The following is a 15,010-nucleotide window of genomic DNA, read 5'->3' as shown; positions in this document are numbered from 1 at the left end:
TGTTTTCTTCAGTCATATTTTAGTTATTAAGATTCAAATTTCATGCCATGTAAAGTTACAAGGAGTAAAATATTTCTTATGCCAGCAAAGGTTTCAGAATTGAGCAGCCACCAGAAAAACAGCACATCATGGGAGTTTGATTTTAAAAAGTTGCAAATTACAATAAGTTCATACATTCTTCAAATCAAGTTTGCGTATGCAGGTGACTGCATGCATGTCTCCATCGTCTACATAATGTGCCATCCTAATCCTCTCAAACCTCTTTCCTCTCTGACTCAAACGTGGAAACCATGGGAAACAGGAATACTGTTGGACACAGGGAAAACCCCCTCAGTCCTGGATACAACATTGCTTGTCATCAGTCGAATGCTGGAGGCCATAAATATTAATAAACATAAAAGAACCATGTTAGGAATTAGAAGCAGTCCACCTAGGTTGACACTAGTTAATTTTAGCAGCGAACAGCAGTTCATCAGATGATTACAGGGTTCACTATCAGACTCAGACTCGGCCTCAGCACCATTAACTTGTGAGAAGCTCATTGTAGGCATAGCTATAACATCTTCAAAAATGGTTTCTACAGTTCAGCAGTTCGACACATGAATTTATATCTAAACCTTTGGGTTCTCCGAAATGTTCTACTGGACCTAGCAAGTACTTTGGGGCATTTTAAGAGGACCTCACTATAAATTGCTATTGATACAAAAGGTTGTATGCTGGTAAATCTTTTATTCGATGAACATCTTCCAAAGATAGTTCCCTCTCCAATTGTGTCCTTGTTACTTGTAAAACCTCCTGCAGGAATGAAAAAACATATCATGCAGAAGTCAATGGAGCGCCTCTACATCAAAGGCATGCAAATGACCAAATGCATGTAGGCAAATGGAAAATTTATAGATTCACTAGTGTTGAAAATAATGCTACTTTCAAATCATGGTAAAGAAACACCATAGTTCAAGAATCTAGTACTTTGCTGAGATAGAGGGTATACATTGAACTCCATGTAAGAAGCACGCATAGCAAGCCACTGAGCATCCATCATTTCAAAAGCTATACAGAATAGTACATCAAAGGCAGATTCATCTTCTGTGATTATAAACATGCTATTATAAGTGTATATCTTGGACAAAGAAGAAGCTTAAAAACCAAATTCATTTGCGTATATCAAAGAGCACTTGAGCATAATATAGTTGGAGCTGTAATCTCAATACCTCCTAGTAATTTAACAAAAGTGACTCCTGGAAGACATCTTGGTTTTTCTGCAAAAGAGATGATGGGAGAGATAAGTGGGAAACAAACGATACCGTTGCATCAAAAAAACTATGTGCTTATTTAAACTAGATGGAACTATTCATGCCCACAAAAGGAGACAATGAGCTTAAAATATGGTGCTGTTTCCATCATCATTGTCTTTAAAATTCTAAGCTCGAAATAAGGAAAATCTTGTGATGAAAAGAATTTTGGATACCCCATTGATTTTAAAACTAAGACCCGGTTGTCCTCAAGCAGATAACATTCATTTTGTTAAGACATTGATGAAGGGGGGGAAATAAGAGATTAGGAGAGAATGAAATGAAAAGGTGTTCCTAGATCCCACAGTGAAACAAAGCTCGGGGAAAGTAAAGTTTCTCGAAAACTGTAAAAAATGTGTCAAATCTCGCATGACTTGTAAATATAAAATATTTCACCTTCACTTGATAGTCAAAACCCCATGCAGCAGTTTTTACTTTTTCTGTTTTTGGTTAAAACTGAAGAAAAAGAATCACATTTGCAAATGATAATTGAACATTTCTGCATACCTGACCGTAAATCCAACATCTGGATCAACATAAAAGAAACATTAATGCCAGCAACAGCAAATGGGTATTCCCAAGTAGCTCGCTGCCCCCCCTGCTTGAACAATAACCTATGAAAAGATGCCTTCATTTTGTATTTTCATAATCAGTAAAAATCACAGCTCACTCTGTGCAAATTCGTACTTTAGGGAAACTGGAACGAAGAGAAGCATGAACAGGCCCTGATAGGAATAAATAAAGCAATGCTTGCAAAAGTTTTTGCAGTAGTTTAAAAGTCATACCGGATAAGTCCTTGAAAAAAACAGCAAGTTCTCAAGAGAAATGAAACCACAGCCCCTAAGGAAAAAGTTGGAAAAGATGAGAGGCATGAACAATAGTTTAAGGAGGATTTCTAAATGAAATTATGGATTAAACCTCTATATTGATTCAGTTCTTTCTACATGACAGAATTCATTCCTCATCAGCGAAGGACATGAAAAGAAGCCACTGAAAAAACTTTACCTGAAGTCAGTTGATGGGTTAGCACCTTGCCACCCCATGTCTTTCCACTGCTCAGAGATCAAGCCTTTCAGAGGAATATCTGGAAAAGCTGCATTCCACAATGATCTGAGAGCTTCCTGACAATGACAAAGGATAATGAGATCTGGTAGTTATAATATCAAAGATTAATAATGGTGACATGCATGAAACATGATAGTGTATGATCAGCAAGCAATAGCTTATGTATGACAAAACCAAAGTCAAAGATAAAGTTCAAGAAAAATGTTTTGACAGAAATCATATCATATCAAGAAAGTACTTGATGATCAGGGCGTGTCTCGTCAAAAGGTGTTCTCATTCGTTCTTGAAGCTTTTGTAGTCTTTGTTCCTGGTAAGAATTAAAGAATAAATTACAAGTTTAGTGAAGATGAGCATGGCATATTAAAATCATATTTAAGATTATTATGGCATAACCATCCTGCAACAATTACAAATTTAAATTCTGAAAAATGCAACATAAATTCCCTGAACTGAAGCCCTAGAGCAAAAGGCAATGGCTGGGACTATTGGTAACTTTGAGGAACCAGCTAACTGCAACAGTTGGTGCCACTACATAAATTCCACGATCAATTTTGACTTCACATGCTGACACACACAGAACTTAGAAATAGGTGGGGGTTGTGCAAGTGTGTGTCCATCCTTCTATACAGGATTAGAGAGAAAAGGCTCATTTCTTTACTTAATACTTCTACTTACCAAATGAGGAGTCAAGCAGAAGTCAAGAACTTTGTCGTTACGTTTATATGGTGAGCGAGTAAAGAGCCCTGCTATCCATGAACGTGGTCCAACCATAGCATTAGCTACAACCATCAGGAACTGATCAGCGAAAATCAAAAAAGTATCCAATGAAATGTTTCAAGCTGGAAGAATTATATGGTAATGTTGGGCAGTCTTATAGATATGTCACTGACTTATATAACACATCATACATCCATGTTATAAAGCTACAGTAGTATTAGTCCCTAGATTCTAAGATAGGGGGCATGAGTATGAAAGAAGGAATGTAATTCGGATAAACATAATGCTTCCAACAACAAATTGCAAAGCACCTTCAATGCAAAGAAAATACATGTTTTTACATCATGAAGTTGAGATTGTATCATGAAGAATGCTAAAACCGCTAGCCATGGTAAACGCAAATGGATATTGCATTCTGACATGAATGAAAGAAAGCAAGACAAGGCACCTATCCTTTCCCAGAAAACTGAAACTTAGACAATGAAAAAACAGAACACTCTTTAAATCCAAAACGGTTTAGGCATTAAAATATTATTTATCTACTAACCTACAAACTACTATATTGTAGTCAAATATTTTCAGCAGCTTGCTAAGAGACCTAAGATGTCTGATAAAACATTTATGGAGCATAATGTAATATGACAGAAGAAGAGAGTGGTAGCGGTTTTGTTCTTGCATATTGCATCATGCTGAACTCCACATTGCCAAATGTGCTCTGTGAGATTGAGAATTCAAGGCAGTGCCAGTAATTTTGGAGAAAAGAGCCCTTCCTAGTTGTTAAGCTATGTAAAGGTAATCATTATCAGCCCAGAGAATAACAAATTAATTGAATTGAAATACAGCACTATAATAATGCTGTGAATGTTCATACATAGAAATTAACCTGGCATATGACAGCACAAACTAAAACTAGCGAATTGTTTAGATATAACAACAACAGTGAGTATTCAGAACAGAGTAAAGAAACTGTACTCACCAAAACATTGAGTTAACTGCGAAATAACGTGAGTGGAATTATGTGACCATTCCAACTCTTCACCACTCTTCTTTCGTTTCCAATAAACATCATCCTCGTCAACCTGCATTTCATTTTGAAAATGCGTTTCAGTATCAAATATTTGGGATGGATCATACACATCAGTGAGTTTCCAAAACAATAACAAGATCAAACTCTCTATGTTCAGGATTTAACTGTCTGGTTTTCTTCACAAATTCAAGAGACGGGTATTATCAAACAAATGTATTCAATGCAGAGCATAGAGACACTCCTCAAGCAGGCTACGAAGTGAAGATAAGCTCACAAACATAAAAGAGAGCTTCAACTCATGAAAATAAGGTTTTGAAATTCAAAATTCTACACTCTTGAGAGAACACATGCTATCTTGATGTCAACACAGGAACTCAGAGTCTAATTACAAATAGTTAATTCACCTATAGATGCAAACGAAAGGCATATTGCGCATTATTAGTAGACTCTTGATATCAATTAAGAATTCTAAAAAAGACTAAAAAAATGTCTTGAAACTGAAATGGATACAAAGGAAGTAATCTATGGCAGAAAAAAAAAAAAAAAAAGACACTCCAATAATGACAAATTAGTTCATCAATCAGCTGCAACAGGCATTACAAAATACCCACCAAAAAAAATACCAAATCTTTACCGGATGGGCATTTCCTAAAGTCTCTAAAATATCAAACAGAAGTGAGGATTTTTACTCTGTGACGAGAAGAACAAGAGGGAAAGCATTGTCTACTCTTTCTCAATCTCATGAGGAGACCATAAAAATTAAAGCTTTAGTTCTTTACTCTTTCTAACCAAAAGCAAAAGGCCAAGAGACAAAAAAAGAGAAGGCATTGAAAAAAAAAGTGACATGATTGCAACCAAACCATGCTCTCCTCATAATATTCAACCACGCATCATTTTCTCTCATTAAGTCGAGGAAGGCAATGATGGTATAAACACAGAGATGCTCAGAAGCTAACTTTTTGGAGAGGCAGAGATTTAACAAGCGCAATTAATGGGATCTTTATGCATCAACTTTTGCAATACAAAAAAGTTTGAAACTTTGTAAAAAGTGGTGGCATATGTCTCTTTATATGCAATAAAAACAGCAAACTAGACAAATTTTGCATATCCCCAATAAAACAAATAAGCACACAAAGCTATGAAGACAATAAAAAAGGATCAAACCTTTTATGGGGTTTGAGAGGATGGCATTGTGGTGGTGGTGGTGGTGGTGTAAAAATGTCCACAGAAGGGAGGTCAAGGGGAGACAAAAACTAGATTTTTCAATGAAGGGAAGGAGATAGAAAGAGAAGATAGAGAATGGCATTCTGTTTTGGATGGATTTTTGGATTCAAACAAAGTATTGTTTTTTAGGAAAGTTAAGAGTCATTTGAGGGTTGTTTTGTCTGTGCATCACTGCATTGTCTGTCTTTGGCTTTGTAAACCAGCCAATTTCCTACAAACTTGGCTACATCGTAGGACTCGGGCCTATCAGTCTGGCTTTATTCCTTTTTGGTTGGACGTGGGTTTGGAACTTCAACTTTCCTCGAGGTTTCCATTAGGCTTAAACTTTAGTTGATTACAACTTAATTACAAGTCTAATCATGTCTCACTACACAAGTTTGATTTATGTTTATGGTGGGAAAAAAGAGACAACTTTCCTCTACGATGCAGTTGTCTCTCATTATACAAATTTACATGTATTCGATTCCACTAGATATGTTATTCGAGTTTCATCGTGGGTCAAGAAAACTTTTTTTATATAAAAAAAAAGTGCTACGCCAAAAAGAATCTAAATCTCGAATTATCGGTCCAAGTGTCAATTTAAATAATATAAAAAAATAACAACAATAAATAAATGAATAAAATAAATAAATAAATCATAAATAAACCTATTTGAATTATAAAACAACTCAATAATAAACTAATATTAGGAAAACCGCAAAAAGTAAAAAGGTAAAACTTCAAGAAAAAAAACATCAACTTAAAAAAAAAAAAAACTCAAGCAATCTTTATGAATCTTGTCTAATCTTAAGAACATGCAGCTTATTGAATCATATATACCCGATTTTAATTAAAAAAAACTTAATTGTCAATCAATTTAATATTAAATGATGAAATTATTGAAGAATATTAATAAAAAAAATATGCAAAAGAAAAAAAAATAAGGATAAAATTTAAGAGAAAATAGCTAAAAATGATGAAATTTGAAAAAACAAAATAACCCCAAACAAAATAAATGGCAATTAAAAGAATGGGTGCCAAATTTGAAAGATTAAGAAATCATAGGAGATGAAATTGAAAATATTTGTAATTTGATAAATTATTTATAAATTGAAAAATGATATGGGGTGAAATTGAAAAAATAATTATAGATGGCTAACCTAATAGAATCATACCCAAAAAATAAGAAGAAAAAAAACCCAAAAAAAATTAAAAATAAGAAAATAAACTCAAAAAAGGGGAAAAGAAACCAAAAAAGTTCAGAAGAACCTCCTAAATCTACTCTAATCTCTAAAATCTGCAACTTGTGAAATCTTGGACATGTGTTCGATCAAGAAACTTAACTCTCAAGATATTTAATTTTGAAAGATAAAATCGTATAAAATATTAATAAAAAAACTTGCAAAAGAAAAAAATAACAACAACAAGAATGATGATAAAATTTGATAGGAAAAAAACCCGACGATGATGAAATTTGAAAAAATAATAATTAAAAATGATCCTAAATAAAATAAATTGCACTTAAAAGAATGAGAACCAAATTTTAGAAATTAAAGAATCATCAGGGGTGAAATCAAAAAACATTTATAATTTGATAGATTATTTATAGATTAAAAAAATAATTGGATGAGATAGAAAGAAATTGTTGAAGGCTGACCCAATAAAATCAAAAGGCAAAAACTAACAAAACAAAACCCAAAAGAAAGAGGATAAAAAATAAGAAAATATCAATTTAGAAAAAAGAAAAAAGAAACCACACAAACTCGAAAAACCTTTTAAACCTATTCTAATTTCTAAAAGTCACAACTTGTAAAATCTGACTTGGATTCAATTAAAAAGCCTAATTTCTTGACCACTTCAATAAAAAAATAGTGAGAATAAGATTTAATAGAAAAAAAAAAAAACCCAAGGAACATGCAATTTTTTTAAAAAAAATGATGCCAAATAAAATAAATAGCAATTAAAAGAATGGGGACCTAATTTTTAAAAATGAAAAAAAAATCTTAGAGGTGAAATTAAAAAAATATTTGTAAAACCGAGTAAACCTGGGTAAATATCTTAAACCTGGTCAAATTTAAAAAACTCGCAACCCGTGAAACCTTAGATTCGGGTCCAATCAAGAAGTTTATTATGATCCAATATAAAAATATAAATTTTAAAAACTTTTCAAAGCAAAAAGAAATTAGCAATAAAAAGAATATGGATTAAATTTGATAAGAAAAAAAAAAAGCAAAGGAGGGTGAAATTGTAAAATAAAATCATTTATGATTTATTAAATTTGATAGGAAAAAAAAAAAACAAATGAGGATGAAATCATACTACAAAATCAATTGAAAAAATGGTTACCATAAAAAAAAATAGTAAACAAAAGAATTGAGACCAAATTCAATAAATTATTTGAGATAAAAAAAAATATCATAATAAAAAGAAAATGGATAAAATCTAAAGAACCAACAAATTGAAGGGTCGTTCTTGAATTTTTAAAGGGCTGACACAAAAATTAAGGTGGGGTAGAGAGAAGAAGTGGGGAAGAAATGGTTGTTAGCGCTAAACCATCGTGAATCTTGGCACACGCACCTCCTTATCTGGTTTGAGGGGCCAAGACCTTTCAAATATCATCTTGGAAGTAGAAGTTTAGTGGTCAGATGGCCCCCGCGCTAACAGGTTTTTTTAAAATTATATTTAATAACTTTAATTTACAAAAATACCTTTGAGCACCCTTGGAAATTACAATAAAAACAATGTAAATTAAAAAAAAAAAAACCCTTGAGTTTTCAATTGGTTTTGTCTTTAAGGGCATCAAAGTATATAATTACACTATTTTAAAAAATTAAAAATACAAAAATATCCGTGAGTAGTAGGTATCAAATTATTTTATTTTAGAATTAAATTAATAATTTTATTGTACAAAATAAAATAAAATTATCAATCTAACCTCATAAAATTATAAAAAAAAATAGTTGTGTCATGGTGAAGAGACAATCTTAACTCAAATCTTAGTGCATTGTCTTTTTTTTTAAGAGCAAATTTATAATTTTACTATTATAATAAATAGTAATTTGTATCTTTATAATATTTTTTATTTTAGATTTCTTCAGAATGTCATAAATTTTCCAAGGACATATTTTATCTTTTTGGAGAAATAGTTTTAGTTGAATCTAAAGTTATTATATAATTTTCCCATAAGTAACTCCATACATCATAGCAAAGTCGTGGCTGCAAATTAATTAGACCAAGCAACTAGCAACAACAACAAAAAACACCAAAAGTCTCATAATGATAAAGGAAACTAACTCTCTGATTACACAAAAGAAAGGCATGTCTACAATAGAAAGGCAAAATTGGAGAAAAAATGATACAAAAACAAAGTTCTAAATCTACTAGTTAGGCTAAGTTAAACATGTAGAGAGTTGAGTCAAGGGGATGAACATTCTCTCTCTCAAAAAAAAAAAAAAAAAAAAAAGAAGAAGAAAAAAAGGGGTTTGACCATCATGGGACAGGGTAAGACTTGTTATTACACATGCACTTATAAGCCATGGGACAAGTCTCAGCCTCTTCAAGTGAAGCACAAACAAAACTGACCATTACTAGTCTACACGGTGAGCATGACCCACATGCATGAGAACAATCTGGCAAACTTGATCCTGCAATTTGGACAGTATCAGCACCCCTTCTCTTTGCCGGCCACCTTTCCCCGTATAAGAACTTGGGTTTTGCCACTGTCCCATCTTTAATTCGAGGCTGTGTCGAATGGTGGTGCCCATGGTCTGTTCAGCATTAAATGGAGAAAAAAGAAAAGAAAGTTAGTCGCAATAGAAACCCTAGCAAACGAATTTGAAGTAGAGTTAAGGAGTAAAGGAGAAGGGTTCATACGTGTTCGTGGCCTGCCTATATGCCTCGCTGATATGGCCATTGGAAGAAGAAAGAGAGCAATGATGACTGATGCTGCAACAAAAACCTTCATGGCTTTGGTTTTTCTCATTTGTGTTAATTAGTGGAGTGCGTCTATATGTGTTGAAAGAAAATTTGAGACAAATTAAGGTTTGAGAGAGGAAGTGTAGACGTACAGTAATATATATATAAACTGGTGGGCAGGAGGAGAAAGAATTGAAGCAAATCACAGGCAAGAGTGTGTGCCCAAGTAGTGTGACAAGAGAGGGTCACATGAAAAGGGATGCACAAGCCAGGTTTGCTTACGATAGTCACAGGACTCAAGCCTTGACATGGGTGTGGTTCCATGGAAGAAAGGTGAAATATATAGAATGAAAGAATTAACTGAATTCAAGTGCTTTCTTTACGTGACTTTCTGACTAAGTATATAAATGTTGGGAGGGATTTTCAAATTTATTGAATTTTTGAAGCTTAAAGGCCCTGTAGGAGCTAATAAATTAGACACTGTAGATTTAATGTGATTGCCATTAATGCCTTCTGCTTCTATAGTAGATATAGTATATGCTTAAGTTCGGACCACCTTGAAGCTATTTAATTCCTGGAAAATAAGATACCTAGTTCTGTTCAAATCTTACCCTATCCACATTGGAGTATCTCCTATCCAGTAGCCTACATGTTAAGTATTTTACCCATGTTGTGTTGTGTTGGAGTCGTAATTTAAAAAAAAAAAAATACCAAGTATGCAAGCTATTTTGATGTGTTTTTTTACACAAAGAAATTCAAAATTTAAATAGAAAAGTTTATGCGTGTATATAATTAAATGAATCGATAACTATCTATATAAATAAATGAAAAAAAAATCATTAATTAATGATAACCAAAAAAAAAAAAAATAAAAAATAAATGTACATCAAGATATTTAAACTTGTAAAATCAGACATCTACTCAGTTAGGTTTACAGAATTTATTTATTAAAATCAATAAGAGATAATAGGAATAAAAACACACATGAAACTTATTTAATAAAATAAAAAGAATTACACAAGGCCAAACATAATACAAATATTATTTAAAAATAAATATAGATTTTATATGTATAAAACAATAAAAAATTATAGATGAAACAAAATAATATCTTCAGATATAAAATACAAACAAAGATTTAAAAAAAAAATCTCTATTCAAAAAAGATTTGCATAGCTCATAACTTACATCATGAGACTATAATAAACTAATAGAAAAAAAATTAAAGATAATCATAGAATCAATTTTTTAATACATACATATATATATATATATAAAGATAAATCATAACAGAAATGAGCTAAACAAAGAATGTTAAAATGCATTAACTTTTAAAATCATGACCGTGCTTATTAGATTAAAAGCACTACAAATAAAAAAACCACATAACCCCATTTCCAACAAATCAAAAGACAAATGATAAAACTAGAATAAAAAAATTGCACAAAAGAATCTAAAACAAAAAACTATATTTAAAATAATGAAGGTGAAAATTGAAATAAAATATAAATTAGAGGAAAAAAAACATTCAATTGAAGGGTTTAATTGAAAATAAAAATAACTTTAAGAAAAGGAAAAACAGAAAAAAAAAAATGAGGGTCAAAATTGAAAAAAAATAAAAACAACATAAACTTTGATTGAATGATAAAACTGAAAATCAATAAAACTTTAACAAAAGGATTAAGAGAAAAAAAAAGATATAAATCAAAAGAATAAGGACTAAAATGAAAAGGATAATAAATGAAAAATTATAATTGAATGACTAAATTAAGAACAAACAAAACTTTTATAAAATGAATAAGAATGAAAATAAGAAATTAAAAGAACAAGGAATTAAATTGGAAAAACAAAAACAAAAAGGACAATCACGTACTTTTTCAAGTAATAGAGAAAAAAGAGAGGGGAAAACTAGAAACGATCACTAACTATAAATCATTCATCATCCATTATCACACACACCACACCATGAGAAAGAGGACGTGGTGGCGCTTCCAAAGACACAACGAAAAAGTAAGTTTGGCCACCAGGTGAATTCTCACAAGCCATTCAAATGGTATAGATGTCACCCACTCGTTGACATGAAATGATCACGCACCAGTAGCATTTTCAAATAAAAATTTAATTATTCAATGTAAAAATAACAAAATTCCCCTTATGACCCTGTAAATTATATATAAAAAAAAGTATGTAAAAGGACAAAAATATCCCAAGATGCATGGCTTAGTTTTTGTCCTTTTAAGGGAAAATTCATTTTTTTATTGTATTCTAATAAACAAAAAAAATTAAAAAAAAAAAAAACATTGGTCAACACTTATATCTTCTTATCTCAGAAGTAAATAAATAATCTCACTATTTTAATTTTTTTTTGAAAAGATCAATATACCTCTAATAATCCTTTAATGATTAATAAATCATTGAAAAGATGAAATTGCCCTCAAATTTACCAAAACTTCCAATTTTTAAACAAAAAGTAGAAAAGATAATTTGATTATAGCAATCCATAATAATCTATGTCTAGTACTACAATGAAAAACCCACACCCTATATATTTTCTATTAATAATTTAAAAAGATCAATAGTTAATTATCACAGGTTTGTAATTGATGGCCAGATTTTGCTCAATTAATTTGGTTTGAACATGATTGGTTACAGTATATGGTACCATTAAAACTCAATCATTTCCCCCATTCTGCAGCAAGCTACTCAATGAGGTGATCCCCAGCTACACAAATAATTAAGTTGTAAGACTGGAGAGGGAGGCCAAAAATAATGTAGTAGAAGGTAATCAGTGTCCTCTCTTTTTGGCGAAAAATGAACTTTAGTGCTCTTTATCATGCATTATCGTTTCTCCTATTCATAAGAGATCATCATCACCTGTATTACAGTAACAATTACAAATAATAATAATAATAATAATAATAATAATAATAAAAGATAGCTCAGCCTTTCATTGTCCACGTAATCATATTTTATTGTGGATTTATAGAGTGAAATTAGTATTTTCAGCTTCTTGATAGTGAGTTTTTAAAGTTAACTTCCTAGGTTAAATTTAACAACTATAAATACATACATAATATTGTCTGTTATATCCATGTCAATGCTAAAAATTAGGATAGCAATTGTATTATTGAAAGCAAAACCTAATTCTCCAAAGAAATTATTGTACATTGTCTAGTAATGTACAATAGTGAGTAATTTGCATTGGATTTACTTTTCTGTTTTATTCTTCATTATTTTTTTTATTTTTTTTTTTTGAATTCGAGGAAACCCTATTTTCCGGAAAGCGCACTTTGTGGGCCCAGATAAGTAAGTAAAACCCCGGTTGTCCCAGGCTCTTACAAGAAATGCACGCCCTGACTCGAACTCAAGACCTGCTGTGCAGATCTCAAGCCCTTTGCCACCACGCTACACCCCTTGGGGACTTCTTCATTATTTTATATTTGGGTCATTCGATTTCCTTTTTTTTTTTAATTAATTTGACCTTTGGGCATTGCAACAATATAAGTTTGGGCTTTACATGTTGTTTGGTATGTATATGAATGGGGATCTCGAGATGTCAATAAAATATATCGTTGCTTAACTTTGCAAAATAAAATTCAATTTTATTGATATATGATAATTAAAGTTTTCGAGACTGAATTTAAAACTTTGATAAATATCAAGCCCCTTTAATCTTGTCCCATAAGGGATTGGGCTGGACAGCTAAGGCAAATATCTGTCTCTTTTTTTTTTTTTTCTAGTTTTCATTTTTTTTATTTGATCCTGCCATGTTTTTTTGTTATTATCATTTGGGATTGCCTAATTGGTTTATTTTGGTTACCTAGTTATAGGGGTCACACAATGTTGGGGAAAAGGTTTGGTGCCTGATTTGTCAAAATATGTTTAGATTATGTTGATTTAGAATAGTTAGGGCTTAAGGGACCAAAATGGATGCTAAAAGAAATATAAGGGAGTGTGGTTAAGATTTAGAATAAGGTAGTCTAGCATGTACAATGCATGCACAAAAGGGTGAGGGAGACTGCACTTCTCTGGCTGTGCACGTGGCCCTATACGATAGCCACATTCAACTATCCACGATGGCGATAGATGTGGCGTAGCGTATTCTTCCATATAAGGAAGTGCATATGGTCATTTTGATGGTAGCGTATCACCGATGTTGTTTTCTTTTTTCTTTATCTCTTTTATCTCCCATCTTCTTGAAATTTAGACTGACCTATCAAAAAAATTAAACATTTTATTATTATTTCAGATTAATTTTTATTATTTTGATTGTTAAATTTTAGTCTAGGTCATTTTGTAAATTTTTTTTTGTTTAATTTCACTCTTCAGCTAAAAAATTAAAGTTAATCATCTTATTTTATTTTTCAGATTTTATCATATTCTTTTAATTGTTATTTCTTATTGTTCCTTTAATGTAAAACAATACACCTTGGTCCGTGAGTTTTTTATTTTTACATTGAGTCTTTTTGTTTGTGTTTTAGTCCTCAAATTTTTTTTATTTTCATCACATTTTAGTCCTTAGGTTTAGAGAGATGAGAGAGAATGTTGTAAAAAAGGGAGAGGACATACAGAATTCTTGTTCATGTTCATTCTAGCTACAAAAAATGCTAATCTTTGTGTCACTAGTTTTGGCATTCAACCATCTTGAAAAAATAGATCGAGGCCTATGAATTTTGTTTAATTTGATTTTTTATTTTTTTAAAGTGATTAGATGGTGTTTTGAGGTTGAAAACAAGGTTGTAGAAAAAATGTTTTATTTTTATTTTTTAGACCTGCAACCCTGGACATTAGACCAGTAGCACCTTATATCTACAAAAACCATAAAACTCAATTCTCAACCAATTAAATGTTGAAAGATTAACTTAGAAATAGAATATCAATTACACAAAAGGTTCCAAAACAAAAATTAACAATTAAAAGAATGGGGATCAAAATTAAAATACAAATAAATTTTATTTTTTATTGAAGGGTGAAATTGAAAAGAAAAATCAATTTAACAAATGCCTAAAAAATAATTAAAAGAATGAGTACCAAATTGAGAAAAAATAATATTTGAAAAGTTGGGAATGAAGGCTGAAATTAAATACAAATAAATCTTCTATAAAATGACCAAAACAAATTTTACAAATGAAAAGAATAAAGATTGAAGTTGAAATATCAACAAGAATGAGGGTCACACTGTAATTCTCAAGCAGAGGGGAGACTCATTAACAACAAATTGGACCACTACTGCCTACGTACACGATACTACGAGGAAGAGGACACGACATGACTTTACAAGACATGACAAAAATGCATTTTTTGATGTTGGAAGGCGCCAAATGCTTTAAAGAGAGTGTCACTCACGCACCAAACTGTCTCTAAACTGATATAATAATAACAAAAAAACTATTGCAAAAGATGAAAAAGCCCTTTGATACTAATTTTAATTTTTTTTTTTTTGCTTTTAAAGGCATTTTGATCATTTCACTATACTTTTTTATATATATATTTGGTCAAATATCAAATTGCCCCTTAGTTGAATTGATAATAATGAAAAAGTCATTGTGAAAAATACTAAAATTCCCTTTGATGCTAGTTTTGATTTTTTTTTTTCAAGAATTTTTTGGTTGTTTCATTGTCAATTTGAAATGATAAAAGACTTACTTATCCCTGATCAATTTGATAATAATTAATGGGCCTTGTGAAAAGATCTAAATACCTCCAATAATTAATACAAGGATTTTTTATGGGAAAGAAAAAAAATCACAATTTCACTAATCTATTAAACAATGTCCATGAGCTTGTGTCT

At 31.2% G+C, this 15,010-nt stretch overlaps 2 protein-coding genes across 8 annotated transcripts; both read right to left on the bottom strand.

Annotated features, from left to right (window-relative positions):
- Window positions 1–374: 374 nt before the first annotated feature.
- On the bottom strand, window positions 375–5,552 carry LOC118040169 (uncharacterized). 7 transcript variants are annotated; one of them, XM_035047043.2, is made up of 10 exons: window positions 4,791–5,110; window positions 4,051–4,153; window positions 3,033–3,136; window positions 2,596–2,664; window positions 2,298–2,413; window positions 2,078–2,132; window positions 1,800–1,920; window positions 1,212–1,259; window positions 992–1,083; window positions 375–795 (listed from the first exon to the last, which is right to left on the bottom strand). In XM_035047043.2, exons 1-10 carry the CDS (start codon window positions 4,842–4,844, stop codon window positions 694–696), a joined length of 864 nt encoding a protein of 287 aa, XP_034902934.1. In that variant the 5' UTR covers window positions 4,845–5,110; the 3' UTR covers window positions 375–693. The 7 variants fall into 7 exon arrangements, with proteins under 7 accessions (XP_034902934.1, XP_034902933.1, XP_073260020.1 ...); XM_035047042.2 differs by having other exon boundaries at window positions 992–1,086; window positions 4,791–5,099; XM_073403919.1 differs by lacking the exons at window positions 992–1,083; window positions 4,791–5,110 and adding an exon at window positions 5,266–5,552.
- A 3,219-nt stretch (window positions 5,553–8,771) lies between these two features.
- LOC118040153 (uncharacterized) lies at window positions 8,772–9,351 on the bottom strand. Its single transcript, XM_035047022.2, has 2 exons — window positions 9,178–9,351; window positions 8,772–9,071 (listed from the first exon to the last, which is right to left on the bottom strand). The coding sequence occupies exons 1-2, from the start codon at window positions 9,284–9,286 to the stop codon at window positions 8,794–8,796; spliced, it is 387 nt and encodes a 128-aa protein (XP_034902913.1). The 5' UTR covers window positions 9,287–9,351; the 3' UTR covers window positions 8,772–8,793.
- Window positions 9,352–15,010: the final 5,659 nt, after the last annotated feature.

The sequence above is a fragment of the Populus alba genome, chromosome 13, assembly GCF_005239225.2.
Source record: "Populus alba chromosome 13, ASM523922v2, whole genome shotgun sequence".
In the NCBI taxonomy this organism is placed as follows: domain Eukaryota; kingdom Viridiplantae; phylum Streptophyta; class Magnoliopsida; order Malpighiales; family Salicaceae; genus Populus; species Populus alba.
This window is presented reverse-complemented; position numbering and strand designations above follow the sequence as displayed.

Bases quoted from the DNA above. Each gene is read 5' to 3' on its own strand.
- LOC118040169 (XM_073403917.1), bottom strand. From the start codon at position 4,844: ATGAGATTGAGAAAGAGTAGACAATGCTTTCCCTCTTGTTCTTCTCGT. The intron at 2,665-3,032 runs GTAAGTAGAAGT...AATTCTTACCAG, and splicing joins TCTGCTTGACTCCTCATTTG to GAACAAAGACTACAAAAGCT. The intron at 1,921-2,077 runs GTATGACTTTTA...TACAAAATGAAG, and splicing joins TTTTTTCAAGGACTTATCCG to GCATCTTTTCATAGGTTATT.
- LOC118040153 (XM_035047022.2), bottom strand. From the start codon at position 9,286: ATGAGAAAAACCAAAGCCATGAAGGTTTTTGTTGCAGCATCAGTCATC. The intron at 9,072-9,177 runs GTATGAACCCTT...AATGCTGAACAG, and splicing joins TATAGGCAGGCCACGAACAC to ACCATGGGCACCACCATTCG.